The sequence below is a fragment of the Notechis scutatus genome, chromosome 1, assembly GCF_049901735.1.
Source record: "Notechis scutatus isolate UNSWTSFEM ecotype Mainland chromosome 1, rNotScu1.2, whole genome shotgun sequence".
Taxonomy (NCBI): Eukaryota; Metazoa; Chordata; class Lepidosauria; order Squamata; family Elapidae; genus Notechis; species Notechis scutatus.
The window spans coordinates 101,616,383-101,641,595 of NC_142009.1; the positions used below are offsets into that span (position 1 = coordinate 101,616,383).

The 25,213-nt window shown below is 37.8% G+C and overlaps 1 protein-coding gene across 2 annotated transcripts; it reads left to right on the plus strand.

The window, feature by feature from the left end:
• Positions 1-1,752: 1,752 nt before the first annotated feature.
• TRAPPC3L (trafficking protein particle complex subunit 3L) lies at positions 1,753-23,860 on the plus strand. 2 transcript variants are annotated; one of them, XM_087973150.1, is made up of 6 exons: positions 1,753-2,341; positions 12,824-12,871; positions 13,273-13,370; positions 14,990-15,089; positions 20,835-21,020; positions 22,924-23,860. In XM_087973150.1, the coding sequence occupies exons 2-6, from the start codon at positions 12,869-12,871 to the stop codon at positions 23,041-23,043; spliced, it is 507 nt and encodes a 168-aa protein (XP_087829276.1). In that variant the 5' UTR covers positions 1,753-2,341; positions 12,824-12,868; the 3' UTR covers positions 23,044-23,860. The 2 variants fall into 2 exon arrangements, with proteins under 2 accessions (XP_087829276.1, XP_087829271.1); XM_087973145.1 differs by lacking the exon at positions 1,753-2,341 and adding an exon at positions 9,259-11,033.
• Positions 23,861-25,213: the final 1,353 nt, after the last annotated feature.

Here is a 25,213-nt window from a genome sequence, read left to right on the forward strand (position 1 = left end):
CCGGGGTGGGTTTCTACTGGTTCTGTTTACCTCTGTAGAACTGGTAGCTCTGAAGAGCAGCAGACATAGAACCGGTGATATTTTTCCCACCCACCTGCTCGGACTCTTACCTGACCTTTATTTCCTGATTTTTCAACTTCAGCTGCCGTGGAGGCACAGCTGCAGTTAAAAAAGCAGGAAAAAAGTATTTTTTCAAAGGCTGCTTCTCTGCATGCAGCATGCTGATGACGATTTACAGGCTTGCAAGTGCAGGGTGCAGGGAAACACATCATAAATCACCAAACCTCATAAATCACCGAGCCTGTAGTTAACCCTGTCAGATCCCACCCGTTAAGCACCCTCAGACACACACATGAAAACAAACTCCATCATGTCTCACCATATTAGCGTAGCCATTATGTTGTAGTAGACTTGTTTATTTATTTGTTTACTGTAATATATGACTTAATAGTCCACATTGGCCATTCACAATTGTGATGTAATGCATTATCAAATACAATTTTGCAGAGAAAAGGACAAAAGTAAAATCTATGCAAAATATTCTGCAGAGATCATTGGAGCAATTATGCGTGACAAAGAAAACTAACATTGTAATTCTATACACATTTTATCTCACCCAAGTTATTTTTTAATAGATATGCATTCAATCCTATGATCACTCATTTAATGAAATAAATGAATATGTGTTTTGTCTGGATGCATATTTTTTGTAATTATTTGTCTTGCTTTTAAATTTACAGGTGCCCAGAGTCATTTGGGAGTTGGGCAGCCTTCTAAGTTTAAACAAATAAAAACCATGGGCTAGTCATAGACATAAGTATCTGCATGAATGTGTGATCAAAGACATGTGGTAACAGTGGTGGAAGATGTTGTTCCTGAGTTTATAAATTAATTTCCCTCTTGCAGTGTGATTTTGTTCACTCTCAGTCAACCACGCTCTCTTTCACAAAACTTCATTATAATCTCCATTTCAGTTGATTTTCCTTTCCTCCATCAAATCAACATGCAGCATCAACAGTAATGTGGAAAAAAATTTCTTTTCACAATATTTGTCTAGGACTTCCTTTTTCTTTGTAATATTTTCCAACAAGTGTATGGTTGGGTTCCTAGAGTTTATTATTATATCAGATTTTAGTACTTTTTGTTTTGTTTTGTTTTTTATTTAATGGTAAGCATGTTGTTATTGTCTTTAAATAACAATAACATTTTTAGCATAAAATAACATTGCCTGAACCTCACTTAAGTGTACCCTAGTTTGTTTGTTGTTTTTTTAACAAATGATGCAGATCAATTGCCTTTTATATTGCCACAAGGAATTCACTGGTCAGTGTCAATAAATACAACCCAAATGAACAAGAAAATGTAGCTTTCTTTCTGAGGCACATTACCTTATACAAATTAGTTCAACAGTTTCCAGAAAATCACAACATCACATGCACTTCAGCATTTCAATTCTATCTGTGCTTATTTTGTGTCTTTCTCTCTTGCATCTTGTTTCTAAGCACTTTGATACTATTTGCAAACTTTTGCAAACTCCCCTGAATCTGCTGATATTTCTCCTGTTATGCATAGCCAATGCTGTCTTGTCCTCAGGACTCCACTTGGAAGAACTGATTTATGCATCTGATCACAATTTGGGCTAGCTCCAAAGCCAAAGTAATAGTTTTAGGTTATGCTTATGGAAGCATTGATTTGCAATTTTGCTTAAAAATACAATAATTCATGAATATAGGATGAAAGAACAATAGGTTAAGGCTATATTGTTCACTGAAATTAGCTGTTAACAAAAAGAAAAGTAAGCAATTCAGTGCACTTGTTATTTATTGGTAAGATTTATAAACTCTGTCACGCCAGAAGATCGGGATGGTATAGAAATTAAAAATCAATACAAGGAACATTATAATAACAATGAAATTAAATAATAAATAGTAATAGTAATATTCTTCTAATCACCAATGTATTCTCTCCTCCCAACTCTAGTAGTGTGTTTCAGCTAGTTGGGAAATAAAATATCTGAGAAAATCTGCAGGCACCTGGGAACATCATGGCGTGTTAGTTAGTGGAAGCTAATGTGTTGGATCTGAACTAAGTCATGTCTTAATTTTGTTGAAATCAATGAGATTTAAATGACAGACAGACTTAACTTTTCCCATAGGCACACTACCTTATTCCCTCAGTAATGAAAACCTTCAGAAGATTCTACAATCAGGCACAATCCATTTTAAACTCTATATGACATGTATCCAATTCCCTGTCTTTCAGATCTTTTTCAGATTGAAGAGAAATAAATCACAGCAGTACTTCAAAGCAGCCAGATGGCAATATTGGATAACATTAAAAGGTATGATTCAGCTGACGAGAGGGTAGTCTCAATGTGGTCCATTGTTTTCTAACATTGTACTACCCCCTTAAAAGCAGATTCAGTATACTTCTAAAAATCAGTAAACATTCATTGAGTAAAAATTGCATATGTCTTCATGAAAACTCATGAAAAAAATTATCATTTTTTTTTAAGCACAGAGGTAGGGAGTCATAGAATAGAAAAGTGTTTTTAATGAAAGCTTTTCAAAAATCCTGCCTTTGTAGCCATTGGCCTTAGATAAAACAGGGCAATTATTTGCAGGATTGTGGCTAAGAAGCCAATGTTGAACCACCCCTCACTATTCTGCTGGGATAACAGATAATCAGAGTTGGTAAGGACCTTATAGGTCATCTAGTCCAACCCCCCGCCCAAGCGGGAGACCCTATACCATTTCTGACAGATGGCAGTCCAATCTCTTCTTGAAAAGTCTCAAGTGATGACGCTCCCACAGCTTCCGAGGGCAAGGTGTTCCATTGGTTGATCTTGATCATAAGGGAAAGGGGGCATGCATAGAGGAGATAAAGTCAAAATAGGTGACAGCAACCTCATGAATTTTCAATCTCTCTAAAAGTGGTTCTCCAAAGGTACAATGTGGCTTCAGTTATGCAATGATGCATAACCATCTTTATTTTGAAGAAACTCTGTTGAAACTCTGCTTGCTTTGCCATACATTTTGTCCACCCTAGTTCAATGAACAAGAACAAGCAATATGATGTCTTTGGGGTCCTACTATTGGTTCTCTGCCCAGCCTTCATATTATTGTTATTAGACGAGAATGTCTCTAGCTCAGGGTTGAGTTACAAGTAGGGCCTTGACTTATAACCACAGTTGAGCTGGGAATTATGATCACAAGTCATTGCTGTTAGGGATAACATTGTTTTACCCTAACTGTTTTGGGTAAAGATAATAAAATGATGAATCATGGTTTGTCAGATAAAGTGTATGTGACTTTAAGCTAAAGGAATGTAATTAAGGGTGCAGCTGTAAAAGTACTATATAAGCAGCAAGGCACTCTCTGGCTCTTACTGGCTGGCTTATTGAAGACTGCGTTCTTGCTGAAACGGGAGTAAAGAAGTGTGTTGATATTTCTCAACGGAGAGAAGATTGGACTGATTTATTGTAAGTGTACTGACATTGGCTATTCAACACGGACTTTGCAAATAGAGTATCCCTGACAAGACTTGACTGAAATTGATATATGACTACTGGACTGTTTACATGACTATGCTATAATTCTTAAATGGAATAAATTATAATTTTTGATAGCACAAGCGTATCTGTATTTTTACTGCGTGTTAACTAGAAAACTTATCTCACACATTTACCTGTCTTCCTATCTGACTTCGCTGCACGTTCTGTTTAGTTTGTTTTCCTTAACACCTGTTGGGGAATCCAGGCTTAACACTGGTTATGGGCCCAGAGAGACTGCAAAGTCAGTTTAACTAGGATAAAAACAGGTTTATGTAAAAGTGAGATTTTGTGTTGTTACACGTTACAGTAAACAGACAGCTGTGTTTTATCAATTATATTTTTATATCCATATAGTGAAACATGGCACAAGTCAGTCTACAAAGTTTGTCCCTTATATCCAAGCTGGATGGAACAAACTATGTTTCATGGTCTATGAAATGTAGTCTACTTCTACGAAGAGAAGGTCTGTGGAACATAATTGAAAACCCACCAAATGTAGAAGAATGGGATCCTGAAGATGAGGAAGATAGTCAAAAGATAAAAGAATTTAAAGAGAAAAATGAACAAGCACTTTGCATCATGGGATTATCATTAACTGATCAGCAGCTTGTTCATATACACGGAGAGCAAACTGCTGTTGGGTGTTGGCAAAAACTGAGGAGGATTTATGTTCGAGATAACGTTGGTGCTCACATAAATCTAACACGGAAGCTTTTCCGCACGTATCTCCAAAAGAATGGTGATATGCTGAGTCATTTGAACACTATGAAAAGCATTTTCCAATAACTGCATGAGAAGGAATTAATTTTCTCTGAACTACACCAGGTCTACATAATTCTATCTTCATTAGACGAAAGTTTTGATGACTACGTAACTTCCCTTGAAATATTGCCTAAAGAAAGTCTAACTTTAACTGATATCACTGGCAGATTGATTGAAGAGGCCAGAAGAAGGCTTGAAAGAGATCAGTTAAGGAGGGAGCAACCTCAAAAGGAAAATAATGAATCTCCTACTGCATACGCAATTAAAAAGTGTTTTAATTGTGGAGGGAGAGGACATATAGCAAGATTATGTAAGAAACCAAAGCGCCAGAATGCAAGCCAGAATGCTGTAAGCCAACAAAGAAGAAATAAGAATTATGAGTTAGCAATGTATAGTAATGGAGTTGTAAAAAATAATTTATGGGTGGTTGACAGTGGTGCGTCCCACTGTATTACAAATGATAACAAAAAATTTGTAAAAATGTCCATGAGTTCACAGCATATCTCATTGGCAAACAGATGGAAACTTAAAGCAAAAGGTGAAGGTATAGCTCATTGTTCTAGTATAAAGGAGAACATAAAAATGTTATATGTACCTCAATTTAAATTTAATTTGCTTTCAGTTAGAATGTTGGTTAGATTAAGATACATAGTTACCTTTAGGGGAGATACTTGTTTAATTGAAAAGGAAGGTAAGAAAATTACTGCATCTTTAAGAGGTGACTTATATGTGTTAAATGATAATGGTTTAGAAGTGGCTAACACAATTTATGAAAATAAGAAACCTCATGATGAATGTATTCACTTGTTACACCGAAGGTTAGGTCATTTAAATTTTAAAACGATTAAGAGAACTGTTCAACTATCTAAAGGAATAAGTTTGAAACCTTGTAATAAGTATTTGCAATGTTCTGCTTGTAATCAAAACAAAAGCAAAGTTATACCGGCAAATAGAGTTGATGGATTTACTACCAAAGAGCCTTTAGAGGTAGTATTTGCCGATATAATAGGTCCTAAAAAGCCAAGTGTAGGTGGAGCTAGATATATTTTAAGCATAATGGACCACTATTCTAGGTATGGTTTCTGTTTTTTAATGAAGAGTAAAACTGAAACGTATACAAATTTCTTTAATTGGTTAAAATTTGCAGAGAGGAAAACTAAAAAGAAATTAGTAACTCTTATAACAGATAATGGTGCGGAATTTACAAATAATAAATTCCAGAATAGACTTAGAATGGCAGGTTTTCAACATAAAAAGTCAGCACCATATAGGCCTCAACATAATGCCTTTATAGAGAGACGAGGCCAAACACTGCAATCAATGGGAAGGACAATGTTATCTGATTCTGGATTACCTGACAATTTGTGGGGAGAAGCTATAATGTGTGGTAATCACATATTAAACAATGTTGTTAATTCAACAACAGGTGAATTACCATTCACTCTGTGGCATGGTAGGAAACCTGATTTGAGTTATATTCACACATTTGGTGCACCAGCATGGGTGCATATCCCTACACAACTCAGGCACAAAGGACAACATAGAGCAAAAAGATTAATTTTTGTTGGATATCAAGCAAACCATAGATCTTATAGATTCTGGGAACCAGGTACATCTAGAGCAGGGTGTCAAACACAAGGCCGCGGGCCAAATCCGCCCGCCAGACCTCGTCTGATGGCCAGCGGTGCCGCCGCCAGCCTTGCAGCCTCCCCTTTTTTTCAATGAATTTACTCCGTGCCTGCACGGAGTAAATTCATTTTAAAAATGGCTCAAGTAAAAAAAAAAAAATTTACTTACCTTCCGGGACCTGGCCCGACTTCTTCCTGCCCCGCACTGCTCCCTGGGTGTCGGACGTGGCGTCATCACGTGACGTCCGCCCGACATCTCCAGGGATCAGAGGAGCGCGCGGACGCCGCGGAGAGGAGCAAGAAGAAAGAAGTAAAAGAAAGAAAGAAGTAAAAGGTAAGTAAAGTAAATGGAGGGGGCAGATGGCTGGGCACTATAAAAGGGGCACATGGCTGGGCACTTTAAAAGGGGGCACATGGCTGGGCACTATAAAAGTTAAAAAAAAGGTAATGCCTTGTGTTTTCCATATGTTTAATAAACAGTGTTTGGCAATATTTGTATGTTTAAAAAAATTAATGTTTGTTACCAAAAACATTTTTCAATACATTGTACAATAATTGTACATTTGAATATCTACTTGTCATTATTCTGACTATGTTTCTGCTTTCAGAGCTAGTTATTACTTACATTATTACAAAAACAGTAATAATTGAATGCAGTGACATTAATTTATGATAATAAAGAGTGGACACATAGACCTACAGATACAACGGCCCTTTGATGGGGACCAAACTGCTGATGCGGCCCCGATGAATTTGAGTTTGACACCCCTGATCTAGAGTATACTGCAGTGCTAGTGCACAATTCCTAGAACATATAGGATGGAATAGATTAGAGCAGGATTCAGATAATGATGTTATTATAGAACACTACAAGAGGCAGAAGGAAAAGACTAGTTATAAGAAAAGTCCAATTAAAGAAGAAGTCCACGAAGAGCAAATAGAATCAGATCAAGAAGAAATAATTGATCAAGAAGAGATAGATAGTCAAGAACAGGAAATAAAGGAAAGTCCACCTGTAAGTCCTGTTATACCTAGACGCACAACGTGTATAACCAAACCACCTGATAGATATCAGGCAAGTATTGTTTGCCAAGTAAATAAAGTTCCTACTAGCATAGATGAACTTAAGATGTATCCTGCTAAGGATCAGGTGAATTGGCAAAAGGCAATGGAAAAAGAGTTAAATTCTTTAAAGGAAATGAAGGTTTATGAAGAAACCAAATTACCTCCAGGAGAAAAATCCATTGGGTGCAAATGGATATTTAAAGTAAAGACTGGAAATAATGGGAAAGTAACTTATAAGGCTAGGTTAGTAGCACAAGGATTTAACCAAAATGTATATGATTATGATGAGGTATTTGCACCAAATCTTAAGGCTACAACTTTAAGAGCATCGTTAGTGTGGGCAGCTAAGAATAATTATATAGTTAACCATTTAGACGTAGAAACTGCATATCTACATGCACCATTGCAGCATACAATATATTTGAAAAAACCAGTTGGTATAAATGATAATAAAGTAAATAGCAATGATTGTTGGAAACTCAAGAAGAGTTTATATGGATTGAAACAATCTGGCTATGAATGGAACCAATATATTGTGAAAGAATTAAACAATATAGGGTTTAAATCTGGTTTAGCAGATCCATGTATGTTTAAAAGAGAAAATAATGGAGCGGTGTCATTATTGTTATTATTTACAGATGATATTGCTTTGATTACTAAGACCAATAATGAAGCTACTGAGATTATTTCATTATTAGCCAAAAGGATAAAATTAAAGCATTTAGGTGAAATTAAAAAGTATCTAGGATTGACAATTAACAAAACCACAAAAGGATTTAAGATATCTCAAGAGGATAAAATTTGCCAGTTGATTAAATTGTATAAAATGGAGCTTTGTAAGCCTGCAAAGACTCCAATGAGTCAGGAAATTTGCAAAATGGATGCTCAAAGTCCCAAATTTGATAAGACCATATATCAATCTTTGATTGGTAGCTTATCATATATAAGCAATTGGTCTAGGCCAGATATAGCTTATAGTGTTAATCAGCTGGCACGATATAATAATGATCCACATCAATGTCATTGGCAAGCATTAAAGAGAATTTTAAGATATCTTAAAGGAACAATGCACTATGCATTATATCTAGAGCCAAAAGGTGATTTGAATCTTAGTGCATATGCAGATGCAAGTTTTGCAACTGACATAAATACTAGAAAATCAACATCTGGGATGGCTATATTATTTGGTAAGACACTAATAGGGTGGAGGTCAATCAGACAACAGCATATTAGCTTGTCAACGATGGAAGCAGAATTTTCATGTCTGTCATTACTATGCACTGACTTAATTCTGTACAAACAGTTATTATTAGACATGGGTATAACTGTTAAAGATTCCATTATTGTGTACGAGGACAACCAGGCAGCTATACAATTAGCTACTAATATTGCTGTAAAGACTAGATCAAAGCATACTGATTTAAGATACTTAAATGTTAGAGAATCTGTTAAAAATGGTCTAATTAAACTTGAGTACTGCATGACGGAAGAAAATATTGCAGACCAGTTTACAAAAGCACAAGGTGTTGTAAAATTTAAAGAGAGTTGTGACAATTATGATTTGAAAGTGTAAATGAATATATTATTGTAATATTTATTATTATTACCCAAAAGCTTTAATATCTTTGTTTATTTGCTATCTTTAATAAAGATACTAACATGACTGCCTTGCTCAGTGACTGCAATCCCAGGTCTCCCCATTGCAAATGTTAAGCAACCACATGTGTAATTAAAAGGAGCATGGGGTGCTTCGGGATGCGGGAAGCCCACACTCTTATTTCAGGCTCACTGTGCACACTGCACCGACCGTGCACACTGCCCTGCTCCCCCAACTCACATGTCACCTGTGCTGGGTCTCCCAGGGCCTCCCCTACCCTGAGGCATACCTTGCATAGCAACCCTCCCATGTGGCCCACAGCTTTGGGCCCACAGCCTTGAGCCTGTTTCAGAGGTGGTATTCAGCAGGTTCTGACCAGTTTTAGAGAACCGGTAGTGGAAATTTTGAGTACTTCAGAGAACCAGAAAATACCACCTCTGACTGGCCCCACCCCCATCTATTCTCTTCCTCCCGAGTCCCAGCTGATTGGCTGGGTCTTCTTTTGTTGCCCTGTATTGGAGAACGGAGCTGGAAAGCAGGTTAGTGGGGTGGGGAGGGAATGGAGATTTTGCAGTATCCTTCCCCTGTCACAGCCACCAAGACACACCACGCCCTCAGAACCAGTAGTAAAATTTTTTAGAATCCCACCACTGGCCTGCTTCCTGCCCTGCCAGGTCACTCAGCCTTGCACTTGCTTCCTGCCCAGCTAGGTCCCATAGCCCTGGGCTTCCTCCTCGCTTCATCACACATTGTTTCACTTATGGCTTCCAAAGATTCCCTTTCCAAAAGAAAGCCCAGCTGATGCACCTACAGAGGTCATCTTGTGCCATCCTGGAAGAGGGCACCTTTCTTTTATTGGGGACGGGGCTAGGGGACTGAACTCACAACCTCCAATTTCTTACCTTGTGTCACCTTGTGTAATGAAGAAACCTAACTGGGTTTCTTCATTACCAGGGGGCTGAATAAATTTAATATTTTAGGGGGTGTTGTAAATCTTGCAGTCCACGAGTTAAGTAGCTAATCAATTGTTTAGTGTATTGTTTAAATAACTAATCACTTGCTATGTATTGACTCATGTTCTGCCATGTTAAAAATTATATTTTGGCAGAATATTTAGAGTAATCTGTGAGTTCGCTCTCTAGACTGAACCTTCAGGCTAAACCGTCAGTGCTCTAATGTCTCAGTTTATGCTCCCATATCTTAGGGCAATTCCAAAGGGAGAATTCCTTGATGTTACCGGTCAAAAACCATCCTCTCTTTCCTTCCTTACTGGCTTTTCTTTATCCATATCCTACTAAAACTCTCTTTCCTATCATCTTTAACTGGGCAAAACGGTGCACCGTGGAGCAAAACATTTTGAACCAAAATACGTCAAATGAACAAACATACAGAATGCTTCCAAAATCCAGGACTCTGGATTCCTATGGAGTTGAAGTTTGGCAACGTTCATACAATACTTTATGACATAAAAATGATCATAAAGCATTTTGTGACATAACATAAAATATATTTTTTTCCCTGTAGTCAACTCCTGATGGAGTTGATTGTGCTATACAGTTCAACGTGGGCTACATTCAGATGTACCTCTGAATATCCTCCTGAATTTAAAAGAACGTTTGCCATTGTTGAAGTTCTGCCATTGTTGAAGGCATTGAGAAATCTGATAAGGAAATATCTCTGAAATAACTAAAGGGGGGGGGGTCATGAATTGTCTAATGGAAATTGAAAGGGAAGAGTGTTTGCTCTTTTGGTCTAAAGCTCTACTGAGCCCTTTTGTCTCTGATGGACACCTAGGAAAGAAAGAGATTGTGGAAAAAGCAATACAATAAGAAGCAAAGTTTTACAAATGGAAGGCGCTTTCGTCTGACATTCTCATTAAATTGCGTACTAAGTTAGGGCAAATGTGCTATAAAAGCTTGCCCTAAAAGCACCTCAGAAAATGGCAAAGAAAGATGGAGAGTGGAAAATGTCCTTTGCCCCCGCCATAAAATATTACGAACAAGGCAGGGCCTTGTTAAAAGCTTCTCTGAAAGTATCCCCTCAGTGGCAGCTTCAAGCAGAGAGATAGCCATTTTACATGTAATTTGCAGGCTGTTTTGTTTAATGGATCAGTTAACGATCTGAGTCAGATTGTTTACTGAAGTAAGCCGGATTCCTTGCCAAACACATTTCTGTTGGAAGACTTCAGGCTTACCGAGAAGAGGAGGAGCATCGGAAAAAGCAGGATCTGTAGCATCGGAGTTCTACAACCAGGGTGTAGCAAGGGCAATAGGACCAGGGTTGAGGAAGAAACGGAGTAACAAGCAACCAAAGCAGCAGAGGAAAAATGCTATCTAAGTCAGAAGGAATATAATAACTGCTGGTATCTTCCTAATGTCCAAGAAGAATGGCACACCCAACAAATAGAAGACCAGAGAACTCCAAAATCGTAAGACTTGTTTGTATATCTGCTAGCACCCACCAAACTTTATTATGTTTGCTACTTTAAGGGCGTATTCTTCATTATCCCTATTGAATGTATTTTGTGAATTCAGTATACTAGTGAAGTCTTCACTGTTTACTTTTTAAATGAGGTGAGTGGGAAGAAAGAACTCTTTTTACCATACTTCCAGTTTCAGTGCTTGTGGTTATGGCAAGGATGATTTTCCACAAAATTGAATCTACAGGAAACCCACAAAACACTGGCATTCATCAGTTATGAGGCCACTGCCGTCCCCCATAGAAGTTTTGTATAAAATTATGTGAGTTGTGTGTATATGTTTACTTCACTTCCATCATGTTCTCATCAGATGCTAATAATGGTAACAATAACTGGCATTCATGGATTTTGATGGCATGCTACTCTTTTAGTAAAGTCTGAGGCAATAGATGGTCATAGATGCCTGAAATAATTTCTCCTCTTCTCTACTTATCAGCCCTTCCTTTCTTCCTTCCTTCCTTCCTTCCTTCCTTCCTTCCTTCCTTCCTTCCTTCCTTCCTTCCTTCCTTCCTTCCTTCCTTCCTTCCTTCCTTCCTTCCTTCCTTTTTCCAAGGATCCCCAGGAAATTTTCCTTCTGGCTACATAAGGCTGTGAATCCAGATCTTAGAAGTACAGTATATTTTGATGAATGCATGACAAGTTATATGATTTCATTAAAATGTATTTAACAGTGCAAACAGTAAGGTTTAATCTCTCAGCCATACCCAGTGCAAGTAGAATCTGGGAAAGAAAAAGATGTTGTTGGTCTACATTTTGTTTTGACTTTTCTGACTTGTACCTGTTTTTATGTTTAAACTTTTCTAGTTCTTTGAATCAGTTTGACACTGAATTGTCTTTAAGATAGTAAGATGTTTTGTAAGGAGCTGGTTTTCAGCTGAGGCAATTTTCCATGAGGCAACTGCCCCATCCCAATATAGATGTTCTGCATGTATATTTGAATGGTCCAAGCAGAAATTTTATTGAAGATACTGTCATTTTGCCTCTCCAATAATTTCATCTCCTGATATTTTGGACAAGTCTTCATATTTTTCTTCTTCTAGGCCACCAGGTGGCAGCACCAGGAGTGGCAGTATTTTTACATTTTTGGTCATATTTTTCTCTCAAATAGAAGCAAATATCACCCATGCAAACTCATATCATAACACTATTTCATAATCTCAAGGGAATTCTCGGTCTTAAAGTCCATCCATCTTAAAGTTGCTGAGATTGAAAAACATGGCACTATATTGTATTGCCCAAAAGGAAATATGCATTTGAAGCAATATTGTATACAGAAACATTTTATGTATTAATTTACATATCCCGTTTTTATCATTTTAATAAATAACTCAAAGCGACTAACATAGCTAACACTCCATTCTCCTGCTATTTTCCCCATAGCAACAAGTCTGTGAGATGAGTTGGATTGATAGAGAGTGACTGGCCCAAGTTACCAGGCCAACTTTCATGCCTAAAGTGGGACTAGAACTCACTGTCACCTGGTTTCTAGCCTAGTGCCTTAACACACAATTGATTCTGGTGCAAGCCTAGTTCCTAACTCCAGTTAAGAGCTAAATTCTATTGTGCTTCTTATTGGTATTATTTCTCATTAAGTCGTTTATTGCTATTTTTTTCTTTTGATTAGTGAATTGTCTTTTCAATTCATCATAAATTGTTCTTTAAAAAGTAAAATATTTTTTTTTTTAAAAAAATCAAGATCTTTTGTGTTCCCTCTTCTTTTACTTCTTCTTATGTTATAGGACTGGCATTTGCCTACCATTTCATCCTCTGCATCAGCTCATCACATGGTATGTAGACTGACTAATTCATCTATCCTAATTTTTGACAGTGGATCCTGGGATATTTGAGGGATTCATACTGGCAGACATGGTTGTATTATTTTTCAGCACAAATGCAGTTGTGCAATGGACACTCCCTGGATTGACATATTGCATTAAAGCAGGCCGCTGTGGCCAGAGTCACATTTAGACTGAGTGATAATAAACTCTGATTAACAAGCCACAATCATGGGGGTCATTCAATGCGATAAAGCAAAACCACTTTTTGGATTTGTATTATATGTGAACCTAGGTTCTGTCTGGGTTCTCTGTTTTTTTCCCCAAATATATTTATATAGCCTTCTTGCTCTTGGAGTAGAAGATTGTATGTTTTTCTTCAATTCTCATTCAGTATTTCCTGTTATTGACAGAGTAGAGAGCTTTTTGTACTCACCTACGGTGCTTTGGTCGCCCAACTGTGTAAGGATTATGAAAAGGATGAAGATGTAAACAAATATTTGGACAGCATGTAAGTATAAGATGGCAAGAAGCAGCATGGCAAATTTGAGAGAAAATGGCTAGTTTTCTTGTCCCTGTTCTTCAGTCTGTTTATTTGGGTGTAGATATCAGCTTGGGAAATGGCTGTAGGATTCTGTTTCTACTCTCCAACCTGTTTTGAAGCTGACCATCCAATCCTTTCTATTTTACTGAGCTCCGAATGCTGCAACAATTCAGAGATCACTATAAGCCAATCGGTGTTACTTTCAGCTGGCCAATAGAAGTGTGCAAAAATCTTCAGGCTGTGCCCCCTAAAGTAGTGAAGGTCCTGACTAATTAAAATTTCTCTGCCCTTCAAGCCAAAAAGTAAACATTTAAAGTGCTAATGTTCTTTCTCTGCCTCCATAATGTTGTGGTTGGAAAGTTATAGAAAGTGACTTGTTTTGCAAAAATAAAAGGAAAGGCAATATTGAACTTGCTTTGCCTGATGTTTCTCCCAGTACCTTTAATCATGGTTGTTGTGGGTAGAGTAAAGGAAATGAATATTTGTTTTTAGATTTTAAAGAATTTCTCTTTCTTCTTCCCTTTAAAGAACAGTAAATGCCCCAACTCCCAGAAAATACTGCTTTCTTCAAATTGGAACCATACTCTTTCTTTGTTTCGAAATGCACCTCTTCTCCAGAGTATTGCATCCATTGTTTTATTTACATTATGAATTTTATCCTGCCCTTTTTTTAAATGTTATTCAAAAGAATGTTAAAATACAAAATTCAAAAAAAACCCCAAAATAGACTAAAAACTAGAGTGCATTAAAAAGAAAAAAAACTTCAACACATACACACACGTTATCCCCCTAACTGAATACTGATTAATACATTACTACAATATTGGTTCCCATCCCTTGCAAAACAGCCTCCCTCCAAAATGTTTAAACAAGTAAATCTATTTGCAAATTATTGACTATACTATACTATATTAATGACAAAATGGTTGGCAGGAAGAACAATATTATAATAATAATAATAATAATAATAATAATAATAATAATAATAATAATAATAATAATAATAATAATAAAGCCGAGGTTAAAGTTTCAGAATGCTCTGTTAACAAATTGTTGTTATAATCCTCTTGTAGAAAATTTGCCATGGCATCTTATCTATGAATTTTATCCTACCTTTATGCTTGAAACAGTGTGTGTCATATGTCCATTTATATTCACGTTAACTGTCAGGAAGTTCACCTGACACCCAGGGGTGGGATTTGAAAATCCCAGCAACCGGTTCACTTCCCAGTTGCTGGGTGGGCGTGGCCATGATGGGCGTGGCCTACCGGAACTCCCGGAAGTATGGAAACGGACCTGTTTCTGGCTTCTGGTGGGCCTCCAGAGCCCAAGGGAGGCCATTTTTCGCCTTCCCAAGGGTCCAGAGGCCTCCCCTGAGTCTCTGGGAGGTCGAAAACAGCCTCCCCAGGCTCTGGAGGCCCACTGGAAGCTGGAACTAGGCCCATTTTGCAACTTCTGGTTGAAATACTGGTTCGGTGAACCAGATGGAAACTTAACATCTGGTTCATCTGAACCGGTCCTAACCAGTAGAATCCCATCCCTGCTGACACCTCTTCACCTTTTTTCTCTCTTTTTTCCTTGGTCAGGGGATACAGCATCGGCATCAGATTGGTTGAGGATTTCTTGGCTCGCTCTGCTGTGAAGAAATGCCGCAGTTATTCTGAAACTGCAGACATAATTGCACAGGTACCCAAGGATGCTGATTCGCCTTTATTTGGCAAGGCTGAGCCAAATTCTTACCACTTTATCTCCAGTCTGCCCCCCTAACAGCAGACTATAACCCAGAGAGAAAGATTCACAAGGTTAGCTTTAATGTGAAGAAGGTAAAGGTTACTATAAAGCAGGGGTGTCAAAGTTGTGGCATCATGGCAGTGTCACATGACATATCACAACTTCCCTACCCCCCCTTCTCTAAACCAGGCCTGGGTGTGGCCAGCGTGTGACGCAACTGGTTCATTAGACAGTCCTGCTGTAGAGAATCAGAGAAACTGAATAAGCCCAAAACTTCAGTACTCATTAGTGAATCAAAGATCTCCGAGAACTGTTTGCACTTCTTTTTCCAGAATAGGCTATCCACCCTTTTCCCAAATAAGATTGACATTAGAACATCCATCTGCTCATCTTTAGTAATATTTTCAGATATCCCTATTTCTTTGTCAGACCCAGAGATCTCTCTTACGCTCCCATTCTTATATATGTTAGACTCCAAATTGTGTGATTCCCAGCTAATAGAACCAGTGGTTGGAAATTTGGAAGTTATAATCCAAGGTATCTGAAAGAGCTTTAATTGGGAAGAGCTATCTTAGCCTTGGGATTGCACTATTTGCCTTCAGGCAATTTCCAAGCCCAGTTTCCAAATACATGCCTAAGAATCACATTAGTAGAGTTTTTACAGCTTTATGTATTTGCCTTGAGCTGATTTTGGAGTATTTGTATTCCAATTTTTAAACTGTTATGGCACAAATATATCAGAAACTTTTTTTTTTTAAAAGAGAGACCTAGTGCATAGTTGAGACAAAAGCATGTTCTAAAGAACACTTAGAACAGCAAATCCAAATAAATAAATAAATAAATCAATGCCAACTTATTTCTACTCACTTGATGTTTTTTCTCTTTAAATGTGGGCTTGTCCTTTTCTTAGTGAAAGAAACTTTTATTTTTTAATATAGCCCTTTTCTGAGTCCTAAGCAGAAAGCTGGAAGGAAAATACGGTAAATGTAGTAATATCATCACCGACACACTGTAATTCACACACCTTGTAATACACCTCAAGATTCACTTCTTGATTTAGCTTTTTAAGGGTTTGGTGCTCGGCAGCTGGATAGCTTGAAATATTGAAATTCTTTTTCCCCAATTTCTTTTTCTTCTTTTAATATTATTAATGTTATTTGCATTTTTTTTAACAATGAAGTTGAGGCCCCAGTATTCAACCTTGAGTGCTAACGTTTCTCTTTCTTCCTGAGTTAATGCTTCTTTTGGATTCTTTCAACATTCATCCCAAGTCATAGAAGCCTAAAACTACCCTGTAATTATTTTTCTCAATCCTCAACTTCTGCATAACTGAAAATGGGTACAGAGTTTCAGCAAACTGGGCTGGTGTAGACATTTCAAGAAACATGGTGTACAGTTAGTCCTCAACTTACAACAGTTCATTTAGTGAACGTTCAAAGTTACAATGTCACTTTAAAAAGTGACTTATGACCATTTTTCACACTTACAGCTGTTGCAACATCCCATTGATCACATGACCATAATTTGGATGCTTTGCAACTGGTTCGTGTTTATGACGGCTGCAGTGTCCTGAAGTCATGTGATCAGCTTTTGCGACCTTCTGAAAAGCAAAGTCAATGGGAAAGCCAGATTTTTGTAGCGATAACTATGGGCAAGGTGAACATTGTGTGGGTGAGTTTAAGCCTGTGTGCGTGGCCTTCAAAAGACTCATAGGTGGGATGTAAAAGCAAAACATGCAATCATATTCAGCACTTTTTATGGGAAGGGATACAAAAAAACTACATGAATTTATATAGACATACTTGCTTTTTTTTAATCCTCCTGTAGTTGTTGCTTAGTCCAGTATTAGTTTGAGTGGCCTGTTGAGCTTTGTTGGTGTGTATGAACAACATGCGCAGAGTACATAAACATAACCAAGCTTTCCTCAAAGTTTCTATGTTGATGTGTTGGTTTTGTCATACACTGAATATTTTGGAGTCCACATTCCCTTATTTTTTGTTTGTTTATTTGCGGACACCTTGGAGAGTATTATAAAATGCAAACCACTGCATTCTGGTTGGCTTTCTTACCTTAGGTATGCATGCAATCTGTATATACACTTGCTGATATAGCAAATGGTATATTTTGCTGCAATTTTTTTAAAATTCACTGTGTTTGCTGGAGTTTTTCCTTCTTTTTAGCACATACCTTTTAATAAAAGGGGTTTTGTTGAGCAAGAGAAGAATGTCTAAGCTCATGATGAGAAAATCTCTTTATTATGATTCTTCTAAGCTTTGTTCTTTCCAGCATTAAACAAAGCTTAGTTATTTATTTTGATTTATTTGGGGTTTTGTAATTTTCCCTGTTGTGGTGATTTGAGTTCAATGGATGTTGAAAACTTGACGGTGGCCAATATAATGAACCAGAAGAAGCCACTGCATTCCAATTCCAATAAAACAAAAGACAAGACTAAGAAGCAGCAAGTAAAATTGTCTTCTAGGATAGAACATCAAAGTGCCATTAACATCAACATCATTGAGCCATTAATAAAAACAACATACTATGTTTTCTATTCTTAGAGGAGCCTAAATATTTTGAAGAAACTTGGCAGACAGCAAGAAAATCTTCAAAGAGTATAATAGCCTCACTTCAAACCTAGAAATTATTCAACAATACAGACATAAAGTCTATCAACCCAAGTAGCTCATGCATAATTCATACCCTGAACATTATTGTAGATTGTCTAGTTAGTACCACCTCCCATGACTTAAAATCAGTAGAATGGTTTTCTGGTGCCTTTTAATAGAACAGGATCCTACGGAGTTTTCAACAGCAACTAAATCTCCGGACATTGTACAGAATAAACCTGATCTATCTAACCTGCAAATATTGTTGTATTTAGAGTTCTGTGGCTATGTCCATTGATCCAGGGTGGTTTAATTATATTCCACTGAAGTCCAAACCACTGTTCCTGAAGATAACTAAGCCATGTCACAGAGCTGATTAATAACTACACACAGCTCCATTGCCTTCTGTGGGGCTGTGTGGGTCATGGGGAAGTAACATGAATAAAGAAGACAAATCACTTCTCAGACCTTAAGAAGGAATAGAATATTACACAAGTGCAGCTATATAAACAACTCTATGATTTCAACCAAGCATGTGGCAGGAATAATACTGAATGATTGCATTAACATAACTGGAAAGAATTTGTAACTCCAGAAACAATCAAGGACCTAATTAAAGTGATGCATCTCAACATTTGGTTTTTTAGGTGTTGAGCATCCTAAGTAAGATCTAGAATTAGATGATGTTAAGGAACAAAGAACTGATCTAACTATTGTAGAGACTTCAGCATATTATATAATTCCAATATTATAAAATTCACTCCCTCTTTAACCAAACGTTCAGTAGAGATTTCCAGTATAGAAGTTAAGCTCCATAACCCCCAATATGCCAACTGCAAAAGTTGACCTCAGGACTTAGGTAGTCCTCAGCATATGACCACAATTGAGCCCAAAATTTATGTTGCTAAGTGATAACGTGAGTTTTGTCCCTTTATGACTTTTCTCGCTTCATTTGTCAGGAGAGTCACTGGACTTGTTTAGTTAGTAACATGGTTGTTAAGTGAATCTGGATTCCCCACTGACTGCTTGTCAGAAGGTTGCAAAAGGGGATCACAGTTATGCAACTGTCATAACTACGAACCAGTTGTCAAGCACCTGAATATGAATCCTATGATCATGAGGATGCTGCAACCGTCATAAGTGTGAAAAACAGTTATATGTCACTTTTTTTCAGTGCCGTTGTAACTTTGAATGGTCACTAAATGAATCTGTTGTAAGTTGAGGACTGCCTGTACTCTGATAAGTTGAGATTAATGCCCCTGAATCTTTTGGGGGGGAAAAGGTAATGTAGGTAACACTACATTAATGAACAAAAGAATCAATAGAAGTGCCTCCTTCAATAAGGACCAGATATTAGATATAGAATCTAATTTGACCAATTATTATAAAAAAATTGCTTCAATTAGAGCAAAGGGAAATTATTGCAAGGCAACTTTAAAGCAGTAGCTCCCAACCTTTCAGGCACCAGGGACCATTTCCATGAAGAAACATTTTTCCATGAGCTGGAGGGGGTTTAATTTGGTGTTTGCACATCCGGTTACCGACATGCCACGGACTGGGGTTGGGGACCCCTGCTTTAAAATCCTTCTCAACAATGGAAAGTCCCTAAAGTATTGCCTTGATAGCAATAGTACTTGGACTTATATACTGCTTCATAGTACTTTACATCCTTCTCTAAGCAGTTTACAGAGTCAGCACATTGCCCCCAACAATCTGGGTCTTCATTTTACCCAACCTCGGAAGGATGGAAGGCTGAGTCAGCCTTGAACTGATGAGTCTCGAACTGCCAAACTGCAGAATTAGCCTGCAATACTGCATTCTAACCACTGTGCCACCATGGCTCATAAATGACGAGTTTAGTTTGTAATCTTACCTTACAACCAAGATTATGGTCTTTACTAAAGGACTAAAAGATACGCATGGACAATTGATGGTTAAGTGATTTTTAAGTATCTAAGTAAGGCCTTTCATACTTTGGAGGAAAAAGTGGCTGACTCACAAGCAAACTTGATTGCCCAGAGAACTAAAACTGTTGTCCTAAGATTTTTCAATGAGAGGGGAAGCAAGATTCTTTCAATGATCTTTAGGGTATTCACAGTCAAAATAAGGTCCATTTCTTAGTAGAATTCAGTGAGGTCCTGACCAATGTATTAAGATAGGCATCTAATTTTTGGCTGAAAAGATGGTTAATAAAGATTGAAAAAAGAATGGTACTTTCCATGATCAAGTATTGGTTAAATAGGAATTTGAGATTAAGATTAATCCATACTGCTGACCATTTTTAATCAACCTGAAAAAGGATAGGTCATATAATAATCATATAAAACTTAATGCATCACTCCTGTTACACTTTCTTGGGCACTCAAGTTTAACTTAGATTAAAAAGACATTACATTAAAACATTTCTGAAAGAAACTCCCTTTGTGCTAATGAACTGACAAGAATTTATTTTCTCGCACAATCTTCTGCTGTCTTAAGAGAGATCGTTGCTTTAGAAATTAATACTTTGAGACCATCTAATAAAATTAAGATCTCCAGGAGGTTTAAACTGGTTTAGGTTTTGTTCTTGTCAAAGTGCAACAAACTCAAACAGTTTCCACGGAACTGTCCAGATGGGATGTTTGGGTTTGAGAACTAAAACAAAACATATTTTCTGTTTTGTGCAGAACTCCAGAAAGAAGCATGACTTTAAACAGACTTAGCCAATAAGTGTGCCTGGGTTTCTTTCTTTCTTTTTACGCAATAACCAGGGGAGTTGTTTTCATTCAGATTGTGAATTAGTTCCTTTCCAGCTGAAATCCTCATAATCACATACACGTGCTACTCTACAGTGAGCTTCAGAGAAGGAGAGCCCCCATTGGCCTCAGTGTGAATTCTCACTCCTCAGCCTCATCCCTAAAATTATTGCAAAGTGTTGTCAACTTCATGCCGAGGAGGCTGCAAACATTAACCCTCTTGGCATTCAGTAGTTCCCAATCCCAGTCTTTGATTGAAAATCATGGTTCATACCTGTAATAAATAGACGAAATGTCCAAATTTATTTAAGATAATTTATGGTTTAACCCAGTGATGACATGTTTCATTCCATTGTCAGGTTGCTTTTAAGATGTATCTGGGTGTCACTCCTACTGTGACTTGCAACAATGCAATGGGAAATGAGTTTTCTCTCATTCTGGCCAAAAATCCCTTAGTGGACTTTGTGGAGGAGCTACCCGCAAGTCGGTCATCTCTTTGCTATTGCAGCCTGTTGTCTGGGACCATCCGAGGTGCTCTGGAAATGGTAAGAAAATGGATACTGGCTCTTCCTACTCTGCCCTTTTCTGCCCCCTCCCCCAATATACAGAACAGCCTCATACTTGTTTGTTCCTAACCATGATGCTGCCCTAGTGACAATATAATATGCATGACCTCATGACACAACCTCCAGTATTTGGTTCGTGCACTGTAACAGCTATATAAAAGGTGGAGTGTGCATTGTGACATTGCAAGGCTTTTGTTGTCACCCCCCCTCCCCCGTTCCTTCTGAGGGCACGTGATCTGCCTTGATTGTGTGATTATACTGAACAGTAATTTTGGATCATGCTATTGTATAAATTCATTTATTATGGTTTGTAACCATGGCTTGTTGTTTAGTATATAGTACAAACCTGGCCACATAATCCTTAGCTGGTGCACATTTTGTGTGTGTGTGTGTGCTTTTAAGTCACTGTTGATTTCTGGTGACTGCTTGGATTAGACCTTATAGTTTTCTTGGCAAGATCTTCAGAAGTGGTTTGCCATCGCTTTCCTCCTAGAGCTGAGAGTGAGTGAGTGACTGTCTGATTTTGCTTCTAAGACTCAGAGTCTTCCAGCTTCTGACCTTATGCCTTAACCACTGTGGTACTTAAATGTCTTTAGCCATGAGTTGTTATTCATGATTTATTAGATAAATCAAAACTTGTCAAGGTTCACTGAAACCATAAAACTCAAACAAATAAAATGCATTAAGTGTCATGGTGTCCTGTGCAAATCCAATCAAATTTTCCTACAGATGCTATTAGCCCTTTGTAAATTTGACATTGAGGAAACAGACTAGATGAGGCTGATTGTCCTTCTAGGCTTAAATCGTGCTTTTCAAAGACCTTCTGTACAAATCTTTTCTGCGTGTGGGCTTTGTGTCTGGTATTCTACCTTTTGAGAGTCAGTTTAGCGTTAAGGGTTAAGGTAGAACAGGGAGACTTTAAGTTTTACTCTCAACTGGGCACAGCCAGTTAGTCTTTCTATCTTATGAAGAAGGCAGCAACAAACTTCTTCTGAAATCTTGCCAAGAAAACTGCAGGGACTTGTCTAGGCAATTGCCTGGAGTCAACGCTGACTTGAAGGCACAAAACAAATGAACAAAAGACACCTTCTGATTTTCCCCAGCCACTATATTTGTGTTCTCAGAGTCACTTGATTGTGAGACAGGTGCAATAGTGGACTGCTGTCAGTTCGGACTGGTTCTAGCAAACTGGTGGTTCCAGCTATCAGCTGGCCCTGCCCACTCGCCTCCGCCCTATCCTGTCCTATATTTCCATGTTTTTCATCTCAGCTGATTCATGTGGCACAGTGGATTGCCACACCTCAGCTGTTTTACTCACTGGCGGTGCCTGAGAAGGTAAGTTTTAGAGGCTAAAATAGGTGGTTTTTGAATGCTGCGCACATGCACGAAGCTCACCGAACCGGTTGTTAAACAGGTTGCAGCCCACCACTGGATAGGTGGCTATATAAATATGATGAATGAATGAATGAATGAATGAAAGAAAGAAAGAATGAATGAATGAATGAATCTATCTCATAGTGTCATTGACCTTCGATTTCTATATATGAGCCAAATGTACCATATCTGCAACTGGATCTCATATAGGTGGTGTAGAAATGGTGCCCTAAAAAATGGGAAGGTGAAGGTAAAACCAGTAAGTACAATAGTATATGTGTGTGTGTGTGTGTGCGTGTGTGCGTGTGTGCGTGTGTGTGTATATCACATTTTGACCTGCTCCCATGTTTTTAGGACCAGGTAAAGTCTTTATTATTTTTCCAAGCCTTATTTGATGGATTCTCAGAATATATATTTAAGAAATGAATAAAACACCCCATTATTGTATGGTTTTCCTACCATTGGCGACCTTTGTCCCTGTAACATCAATTTAACTTTTTATTTTCAGATACACCTAGCAGCTGAAGTGATTTTCCTTCAAGACACTCTGAAAGGAGATGATGTGACAGAAATCCGAATCACATTCTTGAAGAAGGCTGAAACCAAAAAATACAAGAGAAATAAATGAAACTGTTGTCTGAAATAATTATAGGGTCATCCAAGCCTTTGTAGCTGCCTACAAAGGGTAACCTTCCAATACACCCAGAACATGACTAAAAATAAACAGTTTTTCTAGTCCAGGCCATGCATGCCCACAAGCTTGTTGGAGGAACAAGAAATTAGCATACAATCCCCGCAAGGAAATGTGTAATGCTCCAAAATGTATTTATTGCCAGGAACTGGATGGTGAATATCCATAAAATCTCTGCTCCCTGAAAAATATCCTTGCATGCTGCTTCATATTGGAGCTGTGCTACATCTGTTTCAGTGAGGTAAATTTCAGTGCTGTGAAGAACAAGGTTTTCTTAGGACTCTTAAGAGTGATAATTCTCCTGAGGAATTGCCTGAGGGAACTTTCTCAGGCCAGATAATTCCATGAAATGTAGTAATGCAACCACCAAACCTTTCCATGTTTGTTACAGCTCCTTGCAATGAAAAGGGTGAATGAGATATATAAATATATTATCTGAACCAAATTGTGCATGAAATTATATCAGAATGTAAAATATATTTTTGCCTTCATTTATGATAGAGGTTGACCAAAGTCGTCTTCTGACATAGCATTTAGTGAGCAAAAGGAGGATCAAGACATGGCTAAGAAATGTAGCTTTCATTTTGCAACTTTAACAGAAACATGGCTTCTGAGAAGTAATCCATCTAAAGACTTCCAGAGCAAAAATTCTAGGTTTTTGAAAACTAGGTATTATTATTTTTTTAAAAAAAAAACCTTGGAAAGTTCAATTTCCAAGAATCCTGATTTGCAATATATGGATGGATGGGTACAATTACCTTCTTTATTCATTTATTTAACAAAATTTATAAAGCCTTTTTAATCCATATGAGTTCTGAGCAGTTTACACATGTAAAAGTACAACAAAATAAATGCAACAATTGATGATATTCAAGATATTATGGTCACTTAAATAGCACCACAGGCTGGAACATAGTTGGACCTACCTAAATTTCCACAGGTAAGATATTGCACAAAATGGGGACTATTCCTGAGAAGTTCTGTTGCTGGTCCACCGATGAATTTCACAAGTAGTGTGGACCTTTTTTCTAGCAATTTTAACTTGAAATCTAAAATATGCTTAAGAAAAATTTCAATTCTTGCATCTATGCTTTCTATATTCTTGGGATATTCATCTGATAAAAATAGGGTTGGGAAAAAGTCATTTAATTTACATTTTAGTGCAAACCAGTCCAATTTGCAGCTTCTTAATAATTTTTATTAATATTTATTGTCTAAATTGTTAATATTTATTGTCTAAGTTCTAGATGCATAGTTTACTGAAAGGTATATTTAAATATGCAAGTTGTCATACCAAAATGCCTCTTGAACCAAAGGTTTATTTAAAAGAATACTGATAAGTGAAATATGCACAAATTGATAACCAGTGTGTGTGTGTGTGGGGGGGGGGGGGTGATTTTAGACTGGAAAACAGAAAAGGGGGAAAAGAAAGGGTGGCTGAGAGATTTTAGTTAGGCTGGTACTCTCCTTGTTGCCTTATTTCAACAGCAGCAGCACAAGCAGATTTATAAAATGCAACTACCAAAATTATCCCCTGATGGTTTGGGTTGTTTTGATTCCATTATAGTAAAAAGGAAGCAAAGTGACCTTTCAATTAACCTATACCCCTATAACAATGAAGTGGATGGGATAATAAAACAGCCTGGTTTTCTGCAGTCCTACAGGTATCTGGGCTTTTGTCTGAAGCAAAGAATTGTTGTAGCCCATCAGTTGCCAGCTGAGCTAGCTGCAGAGTCAGACGAGGAGGTGGAGGGAGATCCTGGGCCGGCTTCAGAGCCTTTGGAAAGCTCTGATAAGGAAACAGCAGCAGAGGCAGAGCTGGGGCCTTCTGTCCTCCCCCAGGTGGAGAGGCAGCTGTCTTCAGGGCCTGAGCTGAGTGAGGGGGAGGAAGAGATGTGGCCCATCCCAGATGTGTGTATGTGCAGAGAGGGAAGGAAAGGAGAGCAAAGAAAAGCAATAAGCCGGCTCTCAAGGAAAAGCAAGCATGCATGCTAGCCAGCCCCTCCCTGGCTGGGAAATAAATAGTAGGGGCTTGGGAGTGGCCAGTTGTCACAGACAACCATTTGTTGTTGTTTTTTTCTTTATCCATGTGAATAAAAGACTCTTC